Consider the following 24,036-nt stretch of genomic DNA (forward strand, 5'->3'; position numbering starts at 1 on the left):
TTCCGGGTAAGAAATCGCTTTGTTCGACAAAGTTTACACTTCTGTGCATCATCACCCCCCCCCCCCCCCCCACCCCCTACAGCTGGGGTGGTAGCTGTATTACCTGGAGTGTAACGCTGTGGTTCGGCCGAGCCAGCAATACTGTAAATGCAGATGAGTAATTGTTTATGTGGCCCAAGCAGCTCACGCTTTAGAACGGCTTTAGAATCTCTCACCTGTTATGTGTTATTTTATTTATTTTTTTACATTTTTCTTTACATACAAACCATGGTCTGTCCTGACAGAATGTTGTTGATGCACTCTGCAGCATAAAAATAAGTGTTTCAGTGAATAAAACAAACCTATCCGCTTCATCCTCTCTGTCTTTAGTCGGGTTTTTTCTGTTCCATCAGGTAAAGAACAATTAGGTATTCACTCCACTAATTGTGTTGTTGATTGGAGTTACAGCAGTGTTTGTTGATGGTCTATTGCTTTTGAAGGAGAACTAAAATATCTTTAAAGTCTATATATCTAAATAAAAAGTATTTTATATTGGTGTTTTATAGATCCTGAGTGTGGAGACGTCCCCCTGTTGACTCCGGGGAGTAAAGAGATGATGTCCCAAGCTCTGAAGGCCACGTTCAGCGGCTTCACAAAGGAGCAGCAAAGGCTGGGTATTCCCAAAGGTAAAGACAGTCAGCTGCCTATTTGTGGGAATCTAATTTTCTTCGTTAGGTCTCAGACTGCAAAAACCGCTGCAATGTTCTACATGTCTGGCATGCACATGCTCTATCACCCCCTGAACCTGATCCCGGGCATTCTTTGAAAATGACTAAAAGCAAGAAAAACCCCAACTTTATACCTCCTTGCGTTTTGCTCCGAGCAGACATTACTTCTAGACGGAGTGAAAAATTATGGGTTTGCCTGCAAATTCAAGCAACCACAAACAGGCTCCATGCTATTTGCAATCAGCCCGTCTGACAGTATCGCGATGTAATCCTACTTTAACCTGACAACTATTGGTTTTTAGATTTCCATTACCGCTGTGGTTTATGTTCCCTTCCTCCCCTATGTTCTTTGTGACACTTTACAGTTAGCGAGCGCAAAAACCAGAAAGTTGCACATTCAGCCTTTTTAAAAAAAATAAATAAAAAAATCAATCCATGATTTAGATTTTTTGCTTCTTTAGGAAGAGTGAATGCTGTTTGTCATGACTTTGATGCAATCAACTGGGTCCCTTTTTATATAGGACATTTTTTGACCAAATCTGTATAATCTGACCCAATCTGTATAATCTTATTGAATTTGACTTTGTAAAGTGCCTTGAGATGACATGTTTCATGAATTGGTGCTATATAAATAAAATAAAATTGAATTGAATTGAATAGATGAATGTTGTCGATGCACTTTAAGCAGGTTTCACAGTAAATATACCCATCGTCAACTGTATATTGCTCTGCAGATCCCAGACAGTGGACAGAAAACCATGTGGCCGAGTGGCTAGCGTGGACGGTAAACGAGTTTAGTCTGAAGAATGTCGACTTTGAGAAATTTGGCATGAATGGAGCCAGCCTGTGTGCGATGGGGAAGGACCGGTTCCTGGACTTAGCACCTGACTTTGTGGGCGACATCCTTTGGGAACATTTAGAGATGCTCCAGAAAGGTAATGCTGCGATAATTTCAAATGCTGCGATAATTTCAACAAACAAAAGCTAATTTTACCTTTTTTTTTTTTTTTTTTTTTTTTTTTTTTTTTTTTTTTTTTTTTTAATCTTCTGTATTTGCTGTGATGAAAAAATAAATAGTTTTGTTTTATCTAACTGAGGCTCCTTGGGCAAATTGCTTTAGTAACAGGAGCCAAACAGGAAGACGCGTTTTGGCACGAGACATGAATTTTTGATAACGCTGGATGCAGTTACATGATAGAAAAAAAAAGACCAGAAAAAAATCAATGATGAGGTCACTGACGCTTACTCTCTATCAATTTTTTATGAAGAGGATACAAAGCATTACCCCATCAATGGACTGACCTCCAACTTCCAGGAATCCCGCTATACCTCAGACTATTTTGTCAGTAAGTACTCATCACAATTATTGTCAGTTGGGCTCTCTGATTGATGAAGATGCATGCCTAAGATATGAACGGAAAGCCGTACAGCTGTTTGGGAATACAAACAGCTGTATGGCTTCAGCTGTAGCTGGCCACTTAGCCTAGGACATTAACATTCAAGGTAAATCTAAATTTAGGCTCTTCTTCTAAAGTCATGCCAAAGATCTACAGGGATTATTTCATTAAGTATTTGACATTTTTGTTACATTTTAACACAAGAGGAATTCTAGACTATGCCTTTGCTTCTTTTATCGTCCTGTTTTACTTTTTGCTCTTGATGTCCCCCATTAATTCGCCTCTGTGTTTCCAGGCTATGGTATTGAGCATGCTCAGTGTGTCCCTCCTTCTGAATACTCAGAGCCGGGCTTCATCACGGAGTCCTATCAGACGCTTCATCCCATCAGCTCCGAGGAACTGCTCACGCTCAAGTATGAGAGCGAGTACCCCGGCATCATCCTACGCGACACGGCCCTCAACTCCATGCAGGGCGATTACTTCTCTGTCAAGCAGGAAGTGGTGTCCCCCGACAATATGTGTGTGGGACGCCTCAGCAGAGGTGAGGGGCCGTGTGTGCTACACTAACTTGCGAAAGTGTTCAGGCCGTTTCCATGTTTTGTCACTTTTTAGGCCCTACTCTTATTGTGTTTCATTGAGATCTGGTTGGGATAGGCCAACTCAGGGTTGTGCATGACTGTCGTAAAGGAAGAGAAGACACTGTTTTCAACATATTCTTAATATAAATAGCTGAAGCATGGCATACATTTGTATGCATCGTCTTTCACTGTGATGCTCCGAAATAAAAACCTTCATTTATGTCATGCATCATGGCAGCAAAAACACTAATAAATGACAAAGTAGAGCGATAACATATCACGACTGGGAGTGAAAAAAATATTTGGTAAACAATGGAATAACTATAATAATGAATTTAATGCAGGTGTTTTGCTGTTCAGTAAAGACCTCTGAGGTTTCTTAAACACATTAGTGAACAAACGGCCTCGTTTAAAACCGGATAGGGAGTAGAGAACTTCAAAGCAGAATTACAATAAAAAAAAAAACAAAAAAAAAAACACAAAGCCCGATGTGTGGCAGACACCCAACACTGGACATAACCCTGAACTCCCCATCCCCTAGCATCATGATGGTGGCAGAATCATGTTGCAGGGATGCTTTTCTTCAGCAAGGAACGGGAACTTGATCAGACTGGATGGAAGGACAGATGCAGCTGAACACAGGGCTAGAATAACTCCAGGGCTAAACCTTATTAAGAAGCTTAGGCAACACTGTAAAACTGATGCTCACAGACACTATTTCCTTATAGCTAAAGTGATAAACATACCCAAATATACCCAAATAGACTTTCCCCTGTATATCTTTTTAGAACATAGAAACTATAAATAAGAAAAGCAACCAACAGCCCCACTTTCACTCTTGAGGAGCCACACAGCCACAGAAAGCTCAGGTGTGAAAATTGCATTTAAAAAAAAAAAAAAAAAAAAAAAAATTGGAAACCATCGCTCCATGTCTACTTTATGTTTTTGTTTGTTTGTGTGCGTTGAAGTTTGTGGTTGTAACCGGAAAATATACAAGAGAGTTCAAATGACGCAAATGCCTTTGCAAACCATCGGCCTTGCGTTTTGGGAGGTCCTTTCAGCAAGAGGAAGCACATTTCAATCCAAACCGAATATTTCTTTTGCACCAGCTTATTGAACCTCTCCATAGGTGCATGCATGTGCTGGTGCGAGTGCGAGCAAACGTCGGAGGCGTCTGTGGGTGTCGGCCTGCGTGTGATTGTGCTGAAGCTACCAGAATCTTGTCATGCCACATCAGTGTGCACGCATTAGAAGAGAAAAAAAAAGCAGGCCCTCTGGTTGGTTTGTGGTTCATGCGAACCCGACTCACAAACTCGAGACTAGGTTGGGAAAAAAAAAAAAAAAAAAAAAAAGAAAACCCTATTGTTTTTGTCAGAGTGATACACGAACCAAAGCCACAATGTGTTCTCTGCTTACCGCTTGTCCCTTATGTAAAGCAGTTCAAACGGCGTAACCTTAAAGAAGGAGAGTAATTGTTCTCTCTTGTTTTTCTTGGCCTCTTTTCCTCGACTCTCGCTTCGGTGTTCTGGGTAAGGAGATAGAGGTGTCATCTTCAGTTAGCAGGCTAGGGGTTTTCTCATGAAAACCGTTTTGCTTTCTCAAAAAAAAAAAAAAAAAAAAAAAATCTGCAGGCTTGTTTTCTCTCCAAGTGATAGTTTACAGAGGAATTAGCATGATGGTTTACATTTTAAGCCATGAAGAGAGGGGCTTTTCTTCTCACAAATCCCCAGCTGTATAAATGAAGAGCATCTGCCATGTACGCCATTCAAAGCCTTCCTATTTTTAATGGTTTAAGCGTTTGCCTGCAAGATTTAGGGTCCGATCATCACGCAACACGCATACCAAGCTCTCAGGGGTTGTGTTGTGCTTGCTCGACGTGGGAAAAGCGCTTTGTAGCCCGACTGATGTTCACATGTGGCTTCAATTTTACCAGCCGAAGATCTCGGGAGTCGATGGAGGCACTGCTTTATCTGTCATTTGTTAATGACTTACCATTCAAAGGCGCCGCTTATCTTTCCCAGGGCCAAAAATAGCGAGACGGTTTGTGTGATTGTCTTCCATTTAGAATCAAGTCCAAATGGTGGTTGTAAAAGCGAAATGGGGCGTAAAATGGAGAGAGCGGCACGACGCAGAGCCGTGCGGCTTAGTGGGACACAAGGTTTGCACTGCCAAGGTGCTATGTATGTCAGCTGTTTCGCTTTTGCCCCTGAGTCAGCCACTTTCCAAAGTTATCGCGTTGCAGTTTATGAATCAGACCTAATGCAAAAGTATTCATTTAATGTACTTTACTGTGATAATTGGGATATACCAGAACAAAATATAGTGTATCGTAGTAAGGTGGAATGGAAATGATACATGGCTTCCAACTTAAGAGAATATAAAGATCTGAAAAGTGTGAACATGCATTCAGCCCCTTTTTTACTCATGTACCCCCAAATAAAATCCAATGCAACCAGCAGCCTTGTGAAGGCATCACAATTAGTAAACAGACACCTTTATGTAATCTAATCTTAGTGCTAAGGCTTCGGTGGGTTGTTAGCGAAAATTAGTGAATGAACAGCATCACAGCTGGAACACCGCACTCGAGACAAGTCAGGAATGAAGTTGTAGAGAAGTTTAAAATGAACATAAAATAATATTACAAAATGTCTTGCAGAGCACTGCTCAAACCGCCACCCCGAAGCTGAAAGGGTATGACACAACTGCAAATTTACCAATCCACTAATCTGGCCTTTTTGGAAGAGTTGGGAGTAACGAAGCCATCGGAAGTTAAATCCATATAGGGGACACTGCAAACATAAGGAAGTTTGTGGCTATTTATTAAAACAAAATGTGTGGAGAGAGAGAAAAAAAAAAACGATCCCTATCCACTATTACATCTGTGATGAGCTGTGGAATCTGCTGTACACATATGCTAGGCATGTCACTTTATTTTGCAAAACAAAACAAAAAGCAATGTCATCTATCTTTTAGAGAAGCTAGTAGAAACATGGACCCGAAAAGGCTACATAGATTGCTTTTAATTCCCGTAGTGTGGTAAAAGTTAAATATCCTCCTCGGTGACAAATCTTCTTCCCTCTTCTCGTTCTCCAGGTAAACTCGGCGGTCAGGACTCCTTCGAGAGCATTGACAGTTTCGAGAGCTGTGACCGGCTGACCCAGTCGTGGAGCAGCCAGTCCTCGTTCAGCAGCCTGCAGCGGGTGCCGTCCTACGACAGCTTTGACTCAGAAGACTACCCCACCGCCTTGCACGGCCACAAGCCCAAGGGCACCTTCAAGGACTACGTGAGGGAGCGTTCTGACCTCAGCAAGGATAAGCCCGTCATCCCAGCAGCAGCGCTGGCGGGGTACACAGGTAGGACGACCGGAGGTCAAACATCAAGCGTGACAATGTTTTTGGCTTGGAAACTCTTTCAGGGACACTTGAGAAGGCTGAATTAAAATATCGATGCCGTTGCGCAGACATGATTTCCTTTTTTGGAGTAAAATTAGTCCATCACAGGTAGTTTCTTATCGCCATCACCAGGCCTCAAGTAAAAATAGTGTTATCCTTGTAGTTGCATTGCACAGCTGTAACACTCGTCGATGCTCTGCAAAAGTCCCACATGTGGGAGTTTTTTTGCACCACTTTTAGAGTAAAAAAAAAAAAGAGACACCTTTAACCCAAGCTGCCCAAGTTATGCAGATCAAAGGAAACAAAATAGACTTTGCTCCTGCCTCCTCCTCCTTCTTCTTCTTCTTTTTCGTCTTTGCTCTCTGTTTTTCTGTCTCACCCTCTTGTTCTGCCTTCACTTCTCATCTACCTCGTTGCTATCTGCAGCCCGCATCTGAACCTATTTTTCCAGGTCGTCCTAGCAACGCTGGTGAAATAAAGAAATATGCCTTCCCTTGCGCGTCGCAAAAAACAGCGAAAATTATCTCTTCATCTCACCGAGGCATCTTCGCACCCATACATGCTCGAAAAAGCTGCTTGACGTACGCTCTTCAGGTTCACTGAGATGTTGAGATACTCGCAAACCTCTAAAGCAAATGCACTATTTTTGCATCTGCTGGAGGTTTTGGTTTAAATTCTTGCTGCCGTTGTTCCCTTTAATTGGGAACTTGATGTGCGCGGCAAGATACGCACGCGCTGTGTGATTGTTCGCCTTACATTGCGCCGGCTTAATCTCGATGTTAAACTCTGGCACACGGGGGTAAATCATGAGCGTGTTTTCTCAGCTCTCGCTCTGTAAAGCCAGATTTTTTTTGCCGACTGTCGGAGGCTTGCCATGCAGATGCTGCAACGGGACTTTCTCAGCCCTGCTTGAAATTATAGTCACAAGAGCGCGCCACTGTTTGTAATAAAAAAAGGGGAAATCCAAGCAGATTTTTCTAACGTCACAAACAATGCATACATGAGATCTCATTAGACTGACCTAAAGTCGGTATGCACGAGTCGATTCTTCATGCGCATGGTTATTAGTTCAAAAGCCACTTGTGGAACAATGAGTCATTCATTTGTAATGATGTTGGAAAGATGTTGTAATGGATTTATAATCAAATAACAAAGGGAAGACGCAGCTCTCCCAGAACCATTAAAGTCCCACGTTGCTCCCCGAGCCGAATGTCTGAACGGGCTTTGGTTAAAACTTCAATATGGCACGTTTTTTGTTTTTTTTTTGTTTTTTTTTTGGGCCCCGCCAAGCTGGTCTAGATATTTTATAAGCTACTGATCTACTAGCATTTTCACGCATAACCACCTCTAAGGTTTACAGCAGGGAGACATTTTTTTATTTTAGTGTGCCAGAACTGTGTGGACAAAAATACCTTGTTGATATCTGAGGAGAGAGGGCAAACTGACAGAATATGGTAGAAAACCAACAGTTGCTCAAATAATCGCTGATCATTACAGCAGAGTTATGCAGAACACCTTCACTGGACATGCCCGCACGTCAGCCCCGGAAACAGACAGGCGATAGGATATTTTTGGGCACCCTTTGGGCCCCTTAGCAGCGACCGAGCATTATTTAAACACCACAGCCTACCTGAGCGTTGATTCTGACCACGTCCATCGCTCTGACCAGCGGGACAGTGCACGACGTGGAAAAGCTCAGGTCATTCCAGACCGCTTACTTTGAACACAACAATGAGTTCGCTGTACTTCCGTCGCCTTCCCGTCCTGTAGAGTTCCTCTGACATGTGGAGCAATGGGAGATTTCCTTTATGGATGTGCAGAAGACAAAGCTACAGCAGCTGTGTGATGCTGTCCTGCCTATATGGACCAAAATCTCCAAGGAACATTTCTGCCATGAAAAGATTAAGGTAGTTCTAAAGGCAACTCATTACCAGCAATTTGCATGTACCAAAATAAAGTCTCTGGCGAGGATATAATATTTACGGTGCAATAGCCCGACAACAGGAATTTCCACGGCAAGCTTGGGGATAGATGGCAAGTTTAATCCTACCAAGATGGGATGCATCTCTGTGTCTACATCTCTGTGCTCAGCCAGGGGCTCCTGGGCAACGTAGATACAATAATAACAGAAAAAACATTGACAACATATCCAGAACCCTGTTTATGACAGCTCGACAAGTTGCGCTGCTCGGTTTCCTGACACCCACGGCGAGGACAGGGAGTTAGATAAGGCTGCACCGTGATAAGTGAAGCTCCAGTTGTCATCTTTGCAGCTTTCCTGTGGTCGTTTACCTTTTTAGACCTCTGTCTCCTCCGTCACCAGCCGGCTTTACAAACTGCTTAACTCTCAATATTTTAATACTGATCATGGTTTTTTTTCTTTCTCTGTTGGAAAAAAAAAAAAAAGATCCACATCAGCATTTGTTTCGTTGCACTGCGACATGAAATGGTCAAATAACCAAAGTCTCATCTGTCAGTGTTCTTGTTTCTGGCTTAGCTGCAAATATTCGAGACACATTAAGCGTGCCATGGATGACATACTAAACTTGCAGTGAATGGAAGCACCCACCCTTTTGCCACAGTGTATGCTTTTCAATGAGGTCCTTTGTGCATGAAGGGTGCAACATATTTTTGGAAACTTTTTCTCTGGAAGCGGGTCGCCTGCGTTCGGGCATGAGAGCGCAGCGGGCTGGTATCGCCCGTGCATGTGGGCTGACTGCTACTTTGGCTCACTTTTGAACGTTCCTGAGCCTAAAAGAGACGCAGTGTTGCAAGAGGCCACTTATTTCTAAACCCAAAGTAGCTGTTTGTTCGGCACCATCTTCAGGTCCCAACAGGGGTTTTATAAAAAGGTCTCCGAAATGCCATTTCAGGCCTTCGGCCCACGCGTCTGTTTCGTTGAAAGCTTTGGTTTTGAGTTGTGTAAGGGCACATTCGTTTTTCTTTTTTTTTTTTTTTTTTTTTATATACGCACTCGAGAGTGAGACAGAGAGGTGAGTTTAACTAAACTCCAGTTCTGCTGAGGCGGCGCACGCTGCACAGGCAGGTGTGATTTCAACATGTGAGCCTCAAAAGTGGGCGCGTTCTTCTATGTGAAGAAAAACCACACGATCAAAGTGTAGCGCAGTGAATCTAGTTCAGAGACAAAACCAGCTTCTTTTTTTTTTTTTTTTTGATTGTCTTTGTTCTGCCTTCCCTCCTTTTTCCATCAAGTGTCACAAACTCTTGTATTAGAGTTTATAATAGGCTTCCTTGGATTATTATCTTATTTAAAAAAAAAAAAAAAAAATCAACCTTGTTGCAATATAAACATTGGACCTAGCAGCTGTTCGCTTTCTGAAGCACTAGTTGTAAGTTGTTAGATGTGCTGCAGCAGCCCAGAGGGAGCGCCTCTTTTTTTTTTTTTTTTTTTTTAAAAAGGGTGATTTCATCAGTAAGGAACTCATACAGACACAGACTCCAGATTCACATACTGTACGGGCAGACAAGGGAATACATGATGAATGAAACTGTTGTATTTAAGAGGACATTTGGTTCCACTGCTTTCCTTCAGCCTGACCCAGATCAGAAGGTTTACTTTGTCCCTCTTCAGACCTAAGTGAATAATTGGCATGAATATTTAACAGTTTCATATTTAGGACCGGAGTGTTGAGATGTGGAATTCTGTTTGACCTAAAAGTCTCTTTTCTTTCCCCGCGAACGTCTCTTGCACTGCAGTGTGTTACAAAATTCCTAAAAGCAAGCTATGCCAACAGATCTGTAAGACCTTGGTTTGTATGCTGCATTCAGATGCTATGGACGCAGGGCATTATTATCCGCACTGCAGAGTTTTAACAACTTGAACCTAAACGTAAACCTAAGATCTTGGAAATGTTCCCTTTTACCAGATCCCTTTAGTCTGAGCTAACACTTACCTCAGTAAACCCTCACACTGTCCAGCATCAGCACAAAAAAAAAAAAAAATGGGGAAAAAAAGCAACAACAACAATGCGCTCTCTTTATGTAAACTGGCCAAAACAGAACACCCCCTTCAAACACCGTCTCGCATCTGTTCCACAGGCAGTGGCCCCATCCAGCTGTGGCAGTTCCTCCTGGAGTTGCTGACCGACAAGTCCTGCCAGTCCTTCATCAGCTGGACAGGCGACGGCTGGGAGTTTAAGCTCTCCGACCCGGATGAGGTGAGAGGTTGTGACCCTCCTGGTCACTGGCACACGAGATGGGAGGTCCTGAGTGCTTGGCCAGATGAATAAGATGTCTTCTTTGTGAAAACAGTTGCCTCTTGTTTCTGACTCCAGTAATCATTTAGCATGATATTTTGGGCTTGTCTTGCATACGTAGGTCCTATCCAGTGTATAGAACTTTGCAAAAATAATTTTTTTTCCTGTGTTGTTTCAACACAGCAAGAAACGTTCATGCATTTAACTGGGAGTTTTTGACAGGTCAGCACAAAGTTGTGCATATTTGTAAAGTGGTACAGAAACACATAGTTTACTACATAGTTACTACTACTAGAACATTTTCAATATTTGCAAAAAAATAAAAATAAATCTTTGACATACACTTCTGAGCAACAATTTTCAAGTGTTCCCCCTGATTCTCAGTCGTATATCGGTCTGAACTAGGCCTGCGACTGTACATTCATCTAAACCATTCCAGTATTGCTCTGGCTGTACGTTTTATAGCCTCCAACCGTTATTTTTCCTGCCAGTGTTACGTTGTGTTTAGTTCCACCAAACTTCCCACTAACTCTGACCAGCTTCCCCTTTCATGCTGAAAGAAAGGATAACCTCAGCATGATGCTACTGCTTCTCTGTTTGCCACGGGGATGGCGTGTCCAGGGTTGGGCGCCAGTGATTGTTTTCTGCTACTCGTAGCATTTTACGTGTAGGCCAAAAGGTTCAACGTTGGCCTGATATTTCCGCCACATTTTATGTCCCCTACATGGCTTTTGGTATGCTGCGAACCAGAAATCCTCTGGCTTTCAACATTTCAGCTATTGTTCCACATCTCCCAAAAAGGTCAGGATAGTGGAGGGCAAACCAAATAGTTGTTCTTCCACCAGAGCTGTGGATCTCTGCAGCTCTTCCAGTGTTTCTCTGAATATTGCTCCCCTTGCCCTGCCTGTCGGTTTCAGGTTAAATAACGTACAAATGAGCTCTGCTTGCTAATTAGTCGACGTCTTAAGGCAATAAATTGCCCTGTTTCGTATTTAGGGGCATCAGTGTATTTGATAGGTAAATTCATATCAAATACATTGAAGTTTGTGGTTGTAAGAAAACAAAATCTGGAAAAGTGTGAGGTGTATCATTACTTTTGCAAGGCACTTTATATGCATTTTCGCCCTTATTCCAATGTGCTTGTTCTGTCTTCCTCCAGGTTGCCCGGAGGTGGGGCAAAAGGAAAAACAAGCCCAAGATGAATTACGAGAAACTGAGCCGCGGCCTGCGCTACTATTACGACAAGAACATCATCCACAAGACGTCCGGGAAGCGCTACGTCTACCGCTTTGTCTGTGACTTGAAAAGCTTGCTGGGCTACACGCCGGAAGAACTGCACGCCATGTTGGACGTGAAGCCCGATACAGACGAGTGAAGGCCGAACGGGTGGCGAAAATAAAAGCAGAAACAAACTGAGGACACGAGTTAAAGGAGCCACTGGGACTGAGGCTCGTAAAGTTGTCTTAGCTGTTTGATAGAGTTGGTAATCCATTTTTCTGAGGGGACCGAGAAGTTTTTAAAAACGACCAAGTGCGGCCGTCGTCGGTTTTTTGCCTCCATGTCTTTCAGGCCACCGTTTTTAAAAGGAAGGCAGAAGCCAAGAAAACCTGTATTCACAACCTGTTGGAATTGACGTGTTATGTGTGCATGCGTGAGTATGTGTGAGAGCGATTGTGCGCGTGTCTGCCATATTACTGGTATTATTTAGCAGCTCGAGGCAAACGAGACGCTGTTGGGTGTAATTATCAGGTTAACTTCCGTTCCGTTTAAGTAGCAAAGCGGGGGAGGCGAGAGCTCCGAGACACAAGGTGTGAATGAACCGAGCTGAGAGGTAGCCTTTTTAAAGCAACTCATTTCATTTTTGGGTTAAACAGCAAGTAGGTGAAAGGTTCCCCCCAGAGATAACGGTTGCCAAAATGTCAAGACTGAACTGATATTTATCATTGTTTCTCTCCTGCAAGGGGAGATTTTTCAGCGAGGACCAAAAAAAATAAAATAAAATAAAAAGTGTTATGTAGGATTTTGATGTTTAAGGACCATATGCTTGTGCCAGTATTATATTCAGAGCACCCGATTTTAAGTCCGTCGGGCGGATGACTGGGCAGATGTATTTTTTTTGTCTCTAAGTGTTTTTAAATTAGAATTCACCTTTTGAATGCCAAGTTACACTGTTCTGTTCTCATGGAGCCCGTAGCAGAGATGCGCCGATGTGAGTCAGACAACACTATAGACACACACTGGGCCCGTGCTCTGTCGGGTTGCAAGAGCCTTGTTGAAGATTACTCATTCCCAAAGAGGTCTGAAAGACAACCGAAAGCAGCCGTTGCTTTTGAAACTGAAGCATTCACCTTAATGTACACGTTGCCACCTTGCTAGGGACGCATTCTGTGACTGAAACGTATGCATTTTTGCATATGCCTCCAGTGTTAGCAAACTGTAGACAATCTATGTGGGGTCGAATCAGGAGTTTTTTTTGTTTTTTTTTTTTTTGGTGCAAATTAGATGAACAGTTTTTTTTTGTCAGTTCACTGTCCACATCAACCATGGATATGATGATGTTTTACTAGTCCTGTCTGTCCGTCCTGTAAAAGTTCTAATAGTGAATGGGGAGGGGGTGGGGATTTTTTTTTACACAACCCTAAGAATGTCAAACGTGGGCCAATTGTTGTCTTAAGCAGCACATTGTGTCCACAAGAAAGGAGCTAGAGTGGTGTGATGGTACAGTGTAAGACAAAGAGAAAGGCAATAGACAAATGTTGACTTCAGAGAAGGGGAACCTGTTTGGTATGAACGAAGGTCACGGAGAGGAGTCCACGGACAGCGCAGGTGATTATCACTCAGGCAATAGAAAGGACGCGGGATGGCTTGTATGGCTCATGCATGGCTGACAGCAGACTGTTCGGATTGTAGTTTGTGTGCGTTTTTATCAATGAACAAAATAATATATGTCTCAGAGAGTGCCGTAATCGAAGAGCACATTTATAACAATTCACTGGTTACATTTTAGGCAAATTGGCAGCGGTTTCCCCCCCCCAACGAACAGTGGGAACAGTGTCGGTACACTGGGAAATGCCAAAGTTGAATATTATCCTAGAATACTATGTTATTGTTTACAGTGGCTGAATGTTACCCATATGGATGAAAATAGCTTTTGGAGATGTCTATTTGTACAGATTGTGTTTCATAATGCTTTATTGAGACCCGGATTACACAAATAATCGTGAGACAAAGCAGGAATAATAACCAAAACCCACGTGAGGTCTTTTGGCTACGGTGCTTTGGGTGTCTACAGCATTTGGAGACTTGGGGCAGAAATTTCTCATGTATTTGGAACGTGTTGTCTTTTATCTTTTTTTTTTTTTTTTATATATATATATTTGTAAAGCAGACAGCTTTAGGATAAATTCTTTGTCAATTCGGGTTTCCCACTGAGTGCAAAGAAGAGATGCTGTATTTGTTGTCTTCTTGTCTACCTGGTAAAAAGCTCCATTGTCATCGAGCACTGACTCTCAAACCTGTGTTGCTTTTTTTTTTACAATGCAGAGAATTAGACCTTAAAAATGTATTAAACTGCACTGTATGTTCATTCCTTTCTAAATGTTGTTTCAAAACAGTGTTTCCTCTTTTGCTTTATTTTTTTTTTGTCATGATGTTCATAACAAAGGAAAAACTTTATTGCCTATAATGTTAATATTTTTTAAGAAAATGGTTTGTCAGGACACATTCTGTTGTGTGATGTGGGAGACTACAATCTACTGCAGGACTTGTGTCATCGGTGACAAGTATTTACACACCAATATTTTGTGGCATATGCATATCTCAACAATGGATTTTAGAAGGAAAGCCTTATTGTTTTTTATTGGATGTTATTCTTTTCTGTATATTTTATAGTGTGTTTTGTATTTTTGTTATGAGATCATTTTTATTGTATTTAGTTCACAAGCATTTGAATATTTTTCAATAATTTATATTTTATAAAAGACGAGAGACGCAGACAGCTGGTGCTTTCATGGGAATTTAAAGGTAGCGCAGGACAAAATAATGTAGCGGATTTTTTTCTTTTTTTTTCTTCAATTGTCCATTTTTTTGGTTTGTTTTTTTTCAAGTTTTTTTTTTTTTTAATAAAGAAAAGAGACCTGTCTGCTTGAGGAAAAAATGGCTGATGCTGGCCCATCAATGATTTCTGCTGGAAAGGTTTTATAAACTGTAGCTTCTATTTCTAAAATGTACTTAATGTACTTCAAAATGTTATAAAATATATGTGAAGAAAGATTTTATCACAGTGTGGCGTTTTCTTTTAGTTATTCATCTTTCATCCTGTATATCGAGGCAAAATGGTATGCATCTATCTGTCAGTACATGCCAATGTACTGTTTATTGTGAATGCTTTAAAACTTTGAAAGCTTTTAAAACATGGGATAACTGGTTTATGAGCAAGTTTTTATTTTTAACAGGGAATTAATGGGGGATTCTGAATGAAAACTTACCTTCTACACCATGAATATTGAAAAGCTGCTTCTAGTCAGTTCTAAATATGTAGTCACTTTTTTCTGACATAATAAGGTGGAAACACTTTTTTCTAAAGTGACTAAATTCTTGCTTTCAAGTAGCCACAGTAAAGCTAAAACCCAGCTTTGTTAGCAATAATACGTTTAGCACTGTTTACAATTTGGTTTTAATGACCGACTGAGGAGTCTTTTTTGAGGTCAGGCCAGCAGAAAGGTAATTTCCTGGGTAAACAGCATGTCAAGATATTCCCTACCAGTAGTATCTGATGCATCTGGTGAGGTCCATAGTTGGTTCTCAGAGAGAGGTGGCAGTACACCACGATTTCAGGCCAAAGTAAAGGGGTCCTCATCAACGCTGCTGACGGTCCAAAGGTGTCTCGCTTGCATTAAAAAAAACATTTTTTTTACTTTCCAGACCCTTAAAATTAGGTGTCTCCAATACATACTTTACACATGTCTGAAACAGAAGTGACCCATGCCCTTAAACTGCTATGTTGGTAGGCACGCCTATGATAATCATCATGGCTTCCAGACAAACAAAAATAAACTATATTGATACTCTTTACTAATGTGCAAAATAACGATAAAAGAATTGCGGTAGAGAACAGACAAATGTCAGACGATGCAGACAAACTGCTTTCGATGCCTTACTCAGACACAATTAATTACTTAATAAACATGACGAGTCTCTACTGTCAGCCAGAAATCCATGGACGCATGCAATCAGTGTTTTAATTGCTTTGCAAAAGACGTCCAAATTCTTCATGTGAATAACAAGGATCTGTTGACTGACACAAACATGTCCCTTCTAGCTTGCAGAGATGCACTAAAAGTCATGAACAGAACTGTTCCGGCACGCGTACAGTTAAACCAATGGGCCTCAATCCGGGTCCCCGAGGTCCAGTGTCCTGCAACTTTTAGATGTGTCCCTGGTCCAAAACACCTGAATCAAATGACTGAATTAGCTTCTCAGTGTGCAGTCAAGTTCTCCAGAGTCCTGTTGATGACCTGATTATTCGTTTCAGGAGTGTCGAAGCAGAGATGCATCTAAAAGTTGCAAAATGACCGGAATTGAGGACCCCTGAGTTAAACTGTTTAACGAAAGGATTTATATAATTTTCTTTTGCGATTAAAGCGACTGGAGTAGAATCTTGACGTTTTCGATGGCTGATCCTGGCAGCCAATGTTTCCAAGCCAGACTCGCTGACGTTCAGCACTCAACTCCTCCGTTTGTGGTCCTTCGTATTTTCAAATATTTGGGATGTAATGAAAGCTGCGCTTTGCCAAACCATCTGAGTGGTTGGAACATTCTTTCACCCAACATGACATAACCATTGTAGGCCTTTGTAAAAAATTATAATTCTTCAACTGAGTAGTCAAACTTACTCAGTTGTTTCTAAAGCGATACTGCCTACCAACATGGCAGTTGGAGTTAGAGTGCAAGGATATGTTTTTTTAAAAACTTTATGTTGATTTTCAAACAAACAGCAAAGATCCACCAGTTTACATTTTCACAATTCTAAAATCTGTCATCATATATGACAATGGAGACTCAAAAGCTTCAAGACATATCCTGGATAGAACAAAAAAAAAGGATCTTAGACAAGTTTCGCAATATCCTTGTTCACATTCATCAGTAAATACAGGATATTCAGCTTTTACGTTTTCCCTTTCCTAGTTGTTTTGTGATGCTCATGTGGCATACTTATTATTGCTATATATTAAGTTTTGAACCAGAACATTACTGTAACTAAGTTGAACAATGGTTGTAACTTGAACTATCTGAAGCTGTGACTCCAGAGGACTGTAGGCAGACACAAGCCGACCACAGATTGTCCCAGTTTTAACAGGGTTTTCTTGCGTGCTGATAAGCTGATGTAAAACTGAAACTAACACATTAGGACTCATTCATGTTCTCGCAAACCCTCATAGACATTCCAGCAAAGATAGAAAACATGCAGGGCCATAGCCTGCTGCCCCAAAACTTCACAGATGTTTGGCCCCTCTGCAGCAGAGTCCAAGTCCAAGTCCACATCACCCTATCCTTTTTATCTGAAGAGAAAGCAGAGTGTACATTTCAACATCTTCAGGACAATCATGGTTTTTGGATGTGTGTTTAGTTAGAGAGACGTTTATGTACTTGAAACATGTATTGTTTAATGTAATATTTTATGTGGAAATGTAAATTAGCTGCCTTTACTCCTGATATTCTCCTCTGAGGGCTTTTTTTTTTCTTTTTACAGAGGGCAAGCTGAGGTTACCAGGTGGCTTTTCTCCTATTCCACCTCCGCGCTCTGACTGGGCTGATGATTGAAACCAGGCATGATTGTGAAGCAGGTTTCAAAATACTTTTCCAGACAGAGCAAGCTCGAACAGACCATTGAGATACCACTCATGCCCACCATCCAAACACAGAGTCATAGCTGGCTCATGAAGAATCCTCTCCCCGACCCGCGCCGGCTGCCTCTGTAACAGCGCTTAAATCTTCCACTGATTTAACAAGGGTTTAAAGGTGGATGGCAGAGGAAGTCAGAGCAGAAAGTGAGAACAGTCACAACTGACAGACACCGAAACATGACAGATAACTCCTTGCTGCTCCATCCGAAAGTATCACCTCTCATGTTCAGCAGCTCACCGGCCTCTGGATGGCTGAGTGTGGCTGGCTCGCCAGATTTCAAAGTTAAATATTTAGCAAAAAAGGTCTTACTAAGTTACATCTGTCTTTCTGCATGTAGTCCTATCACCGCTGGAACAGACAGGGGGAGATTAGAAGATATATTGGTGTGACCATATTGTAAAGAAGTGCAAGAAAATCTGCCCCTCTTTATTTAAAGATTTGTTTATTTAAAAAATGCTCTGGATCAATATAACCGTTTGTGCTTACTCGCATTGTATATGGCAACTCATTTTAAGCACAATGTAGCATAGCACTGTAAAGAATGGCACTTAGCTGTGTGAACTATCCACTGAGTGCTTCTAATTAATCCTCTTTAATTTCACTTTTGAACTTTAGGATCATTTTGATGTTTATCGTTTAGAGAGATGAGTAATGGGAGTGCGTACAAGAAAACGTAATGAAATTTGTCTCCAAATAAAATTAGCTCAACAACCAAATCCTCTTTGCTTAACACGCCTTCTTTAATGCATGATACATGAATATGTCTATTTTCACTGCCTTAAATTACCATCCCCTTCATCAAAAGATAATCTTTGTGACGCACAAGGGACCAAGTCAATGGTTCCATTACGCAGGCAAGTTGTGAAATATGGACAATGTGTCTCAGAGGGCCCTTAAGGGGACTAGGGCCAATGTAGACTCCAGTGGTGTCAAGGGATAAAGAGTTAGGTTTGGCATTAGTCTCAAATGTGAACAGTATCACAGAGTTTCAAGAGAGTAAATATTTTATTTTTTTTATTTTTCTCAACTCAGCGAGTTGCTTTAATCAAAGCTTAGATCTTGAGTCCACTGAGTTCTCACACACTCAGTTCAAAGCACATTGTTTGCAGCAGTCACAATTGTAAAATGGTTAAAGTAAAATAGAATTTCAGCCAGGATTTTTTATTTTTTTTATTTTTTAGGATTACCATAGCATTACAGGATATTGGAGAAAAAAAAGATAATCACAATGTTACTGTTTTGATTGGGATCAACCCAAAACTTTCATTACCAGTCTCTTTCTTTTCCATCATCATGATGTCCCCACCAATCTCCCTGACCTTCAGAATTTTGGTCACCAATAACTGACCAATAACTATGTGAGCATAAAACTTAAAGCCCATCCCAGTAGCAAAACGTATTGCTTTCAGGCAGAGTTTTCATCCTTCTGAATTAGCTTAGCTGCCAAACGTTGCATCTAAACAGCCCTTTTCTGGTTGTGATACTGTGATTGTGAGTCAAAGAAATGGTCAGCTCTAGAATACAGATTTACTGTAAGTAAAGCTTCACATTCTGGTAACAGAAAACTATTTGGTTAGGAAACTAGCAGATATTAAAGGATGCAACGCTTCTCTTGACACAATACATGCCCTGTGATATAACTGATTTGTCTTGTTTTAACTGTTCTATCAAACCAAATATTGATCGACCTTGTGTCTGGAAATGCATCAGCATTTTGCTATTGCTCAAATTCAGGAGAATTTTGAGAATAAGTGTTTGAAGAGCAACTGGTTTCTGTGTTCTTGTGGCAATCCGTACTATAATATTATAAGAGGTGTTATGCTTTGTTACATTTCTGAGTAACTTGAAATGATGCCTATCTTGGCCAGGTCTCCCTTGCAAAAGAGATTTTTAATCTCAATGGTTATAACCTGGTTAAATAAAGGATAAATAAAAAAAATAAAAAAAAGATTTTCCGTCTCAATTATGACCACTTTATTTAAATAAGATCTAGCACTTAATAAGGTACTTTAAGTTGCATTAATGTTCATAAACCAGTCACTCTCCGGATCTATCAAGCAACAGTCTGATGGTTGAATCTGTGACTTTCATGTTGAGCAATCTGTAACGCATATTTAGTATATTTCACAGGATTATAATTAATTCAGGATAAAAGCCCAAGATAAATCCATGTTTCAAATTTCAATTGAAAATTTTATAAACAGTTCAAAATCATTCCTTGAATCAAGGATATTTTTTATTCACCATTTTGTGATCTACTCATGAGTGTTTAATGCCGTAAAAGAAACACAAACAAACAAGAGTCAATAACAAGAGCATTCTTAAATCCTGGAAATTCAGGGACACCTTCTCTGGCAAGGACCTTTTAATCTGACCTGTGAGATAGGTGAACTATGGAATTTAAACCGCCTTCATTTCGTAGTCAGGGATGTTTAAAAGGCCTAGGACCCTAGCCCCTGAGGACCAGAATGGGCCACAGCTGTCCCAAATAGTCCTCAAATAAATGAAACCTGTCTTAAGAGAGTTTGAAAAATAAATGATTCCTGTAAATAATGTTCAATATTTTTTTTTTTTTTTTTGCTGAAGCCAATAAAAGCTAAATAGACTATTTACAACATTGTCAGTTATTGGTAAAATGCATTGTTTCAAAAAGCCTGAGCTATAGCTCCTTCGCACTCATGGTTGACACGATACCTGTGTCTTCATACCCGCCGTCTCTCTTTCCGTCATTTATGCTATTGTTGTGTCTGTGATGTGTTGAACTACTTGTCTTGGCAGGTGTGGTGGGTGTATTATCCAGGCTTATGGAGGGCAGATTCAGGGCATCTCCTGCTTTGGCTGCTAATTTGCATTTTTATTGCCGCTGTCACATCCTCAGTTAATACACCATTGACTTCCTGAGCCACCCCGGACCACACGGCATCACCTTGCTATCCCAACTGAAATGAGAGTGCCTGCTGGCCCCTGGATCTACATTGGCTGGAGCTCGGGTACTATTCGACCTGGCATTCTTGGACGGAAATGGAGTGTCCTCTCATGTTAATGTGGACTTTTCATTTGGCAAAAGATGATTGATTTGTGTTGTACTGTTTCTGTGAATAGGAAATACAGCCACACAATAGAGGAGAGCGATGGATCTTTGTGTGCAGGTGAGGCCGCATGCAAACTGGAATCAGGGAGCAGATGGCGGGGGCGGTGGGCGAGAGGCTCGGAGACGAAGAGAGACGAGAGATGGAATAGAAAGCTGAATGTGCGAGGGTGAAGGTTAGGAGGTGAAAAGGAGCAAAGGATCAGTGGAGGGTTTCGAGGTGTGAAGGGATGGGGAGACGAGTGGTGAGAGATGGCAAAGGTGTTGAGGTGGTGAACAGCTTTGATTTCAAACACTGTCTCCAGGCGAGATGACAGGCGACAGCAGAAAAGAGAATAATCTTTAAGTAAGCTTGTGATATTCTTGGGTTTGTGAGGAAGCTGAAGAAATACCCAAAAGCCAATTCATTCAAGATGTAATTCAATATCCACAGCTGCAACATTCAGAGACAACCTTGCATTGAACGACAGCTTAAGGGAGAAAGAGCTGGATTGAAACAGCCTTTGGTCACTGTCCTGTTAAACAAGTCAATGTTTTCACTTTTATTTCACTGTGATCCAGGCGGGATTCAGCAACTTTCCCAGGACATCTGCTCCCAACGCCCACGTTTGTGTCCCCGTCCAATGGAAGAGCTTCATTCACAACTAGGACCTGTGGGGGCTGTGCCGCGATTGGCCCACCCGGACCAGAGCCCAGAAAGGGACGGTTGAGCCCTGAGAATTTTCCGAAACATTTTCTCCGCTTTGGCTTTAAACAGCATCTGCTTCCAATCAACAAGAATGACTGCTTTGCCTTTTTTCTCTCTATGTGACGTAGACTTACAAGCAAATCTGATGTACAGGGCTTTGTAAAAGTATTAATCCCACTTGAACTTTTTATCATTTTGTCATATAACAACCACTAACATCAGTGCTTTTGTTGAAGTGTTTATCATGATTGAGCAAGATAAAGCCGTGCATTGTTGTGTAGAGGATAGAATATGATACTTTGTTTCCAAAATGTTTTACAAATGCAATTCTTAGCAATGTGGCTTTCATTTATATTCAACTTCCAGGAAATCATAGTTTGTAGAAGCGTTGCAATTGTAGCTGTATGTGGATGGTATATCTTCACCAGCTTGGCACATCTAAATACGTCCTTTTTTTCCCCGATCTTTCTCCATTCTTTTTTGCAATAGAGCTGAAGCTCATTCATATGGGATAGGGATTTCTGTGAACTGGGCTTTAAGTGAGTACATTCTAACACATGAGAATGCTTTGATCTAAACCATATCCTTGGAGCACTGACTGAATGCTCTGGGTAGAAGGTGGACCTCCTCCTCAGTCTCGTGTTTTGCATCTTCTAACAGAATTTCTTCCAGAATTGCCTTGTTTTCAAAACCAAAACAAGCTTCCTTTCTGCTGCTGAAGACAAACATCCCACAGCATACTGTTCCCATCTCCATTTTTCCTGGTGTGGATGGTATGTTCAGACTATTAGTTTTCAGCCATCTTGTTCAGACAGGACTTCTCATTGTTTTCTCTCTGGACTTAGATAATCTCACCACTCTTTCATGAAGGTCAGATTTGTGGAGTAATTATCCCACCTGAGCTGCGGATCTCTACAGCTCAGGTCTACTCTTGGTAGCTTTTTTTAATGCTCTCCTTGCCCATTCTTAGTTTAGATGGAAAGGGGTCAAATTTGACATAGGTGGACTTTGTAATAACCCAGTAATCTTTCAAAGCCATTGCTTGCACAAACGGGAAGTTTAGAGAACAATTAACCTAACGTTTAGGTTTATGGACTTTTGGAGGACGCTTGAATACCATGCATTCATAGGGAGAACATTCAAACTCTGTGCAGAAAGACCCCAGCCCAGGAATAAACGATGCCAACAATTGTGTCAAAACGCAGACCACCTTCACAAAAACATATTAATGTTTGAGGTTTTTTATAAAATGTGAAAAAAGTTGAAGTACTTCACAAAGGTACAGTAGCCTACTAGTTTTAAAGACTTGACCTAGAAATGACAGAGGTAAAAGGGGCCATGAACATATTTACATTGAACTGGAAACTTATTTGACAGTGATTTAGTTTCTGGATCAGTCCTGACTGGAGGGCATGTCAGCAAATTTGGGAGGTGAAAATTTAAAAAAAAAGTGTGGCTTAACTGCTGCCCTCAGCACTTCAACCCACCACGTACAAGAGAAACTATTACAAAAGGTCAACATGTTTTACCACAAGTGCTGTGCAAGTTGTGCTTTTGCCTCATACTATCATGCATTAACTATAGCTCAACTATTGTGTCACTACTGTTTTCTAATGACTTTCAGCCACAACAGATATACAAACCACAGTAACACTGCTTAGTACAGCAGGTACTTTCTACAGATATTTGGAAATAAGGACCATTATTCACTGTAACCAAAGAGACACATACTACGCAGGCAACAGCAACTAAAGTTCTTGGATATGGTGTCTGTGTTATTTCTGCCAGCAAATTGTTCCAGAGGCTTTTGCCCCCATGGCTAAACAGTAATGTGACAAATAACTTGGAGGCTAAAGTGCCGGTCGGATTTAAGAGTTAGTACTTGTAGTTCTGTGCAACTACAAGTACAAACAACTGGGTCTATCTGTGAATATCAGCTACAAACAAATGTAAACACAGATTCAAATGTGACGTGAACAAGGGATGTAAGAACGTGCAAAGAATCCAAAAGGTTTTCTATATCAGTCTCACAATTGCTCATCAACAAAGTCAAAGTTATTGAGCAAAATTGCTGTAAATACAAGAACTAAGGGGTCCAATGCAGATAAAGCTAATACCAGTGGCTGCCTGTTTTCAAGCTTCCTCCCATTGACCTTTGACTTCATGGTCCTGCTCCAGCTAGGCACATCCTAATTTACAGAGCAGAAGGCCTTAAAACACACATGTGGGTCACACTTCACCAATATACGTCTGTTTTCTCTCCAGGAGAAAGTTATTATGTTTCATCTTACTGCCTCTGCAATCCTTGCCTAAATTTGGATTTTTACTAACTGTATGTATTTGGGTAAATGCTGTATATATCATGTTATGCAAACTTTACGGATATTGAAGTTTAAAAGATTTTAACAAAGAACATGTTTTCCTTTCCTAACACTTCAAAGTTTTGCACAGTTCAAAGGTTTGATTACGTTAGCAAGACATTGCAATAATTTTCAGAGTTAAAACGATTTTCTTTCTGGTGCATTCTGCAGCAAATGATCATGGGAATGTTTTTCTGCTCAATTAAATGCCAGGCATTTAGTATTTTTCACAAGACTTGTGTATTATCAAACTGACATTTCTGTGACAGAAAGCAAACTTTCTTAATATGCTGCATAATGATGGAAAATATGAGCTAAATTACAGCCTAAAGACAAGTAATGCCGTATGAAATCCAGGAAGAAGTGATTTCATGTCAAAGTCTACTTTGTGGTCAGTTGAATAGATTAAAATCATCGGCCAAATTATATTAATTCTTGGCTTCAATGTTGCTGTCGATCGCTGCTTGGTTTCCATTACAAAATCCCATGTACAGCTGATTTTCCTTTTGAAAAAGTGCTTAGTTTCTGATTAACAAAATACATCACGGACAAAAACAGGAAAATATGAAGAATGATGTTTTGATTATGCACATATTTTTGTTATAACAGTAATTGTACTTTTTTCAAACTTTATTTTTTTCTTTATTCTTCATAGCTTAGCCTAAAGCTTCAAAATATCTTTTAGTTGCATCAAAGATGTAA

The 24,036-nt window shown here is 40.8% G+C and overlaps 1 protein-coding gene across 3 annotated transcripts in view; it reads left to right on the forward strand.

Annotated features, from left to right (window-relative positions):
* ets1 (v-ets avian erythroblastosis virus E26 oncogene homolog 1) overlaps nt 1-14,569 on the forward strand; it is a 47,040-nt gene extending 32,471 nt beyond the window's left edge. For 2 of the 3 annotated variants that reach the window (XM_012866711.3, XM_012866736.3), the window contains 7 exons: nt 546-665; nt 1,442-1,642; nt 1,976-2,053; nt 2,400-2,645; nt 5,776-6,036; nt 10,135-10,253; nt 11,452-14,569. In XM_012866711.3, the coding sequence (XP_012722165.1) occupies nt 546-665; nt 1,442-1,642; nt 1,976-2,053; nt 2,400-2,645; nt 5,776-6,036; nt 10,135-10,253; nt 11,452-11,667 (1,241 nt within the window). In that variant the 3' untranslated portion in view covers nt 11,668-14,569. The remainder of the gene's footprint in view (nt 1-545; nt 666-1,441; nt 1,643-1,975; nt 2,054-2,399; nt 2,646-5,775; nt 6,037-10,134; nt 10,254-11,451) is intronic. The other variant, XM_012866729.3, reaches the window with a different exon arrangement.
* Nucleotides 14,570-24,036: the final 9,467 nt, after the last annotated feature.

The sequence above is a fragment of the Fundulus heteroclitus genome, chromosome 18, assembly GCF_011125445.2.
Source record: "Fundulus heteroclitus isolate FHET01 chromosome 18, MU-UCD_Fhet_4.1, whole genome shotgun sequence".
Taxonomy (NCBI): domain Eukaryota; kingdom Metazoa; phylum Chordata; class Actinopteri; order Cyprinodontiformes; family Fundulidae; genus Fundulus; species Fundulus heteroclitus.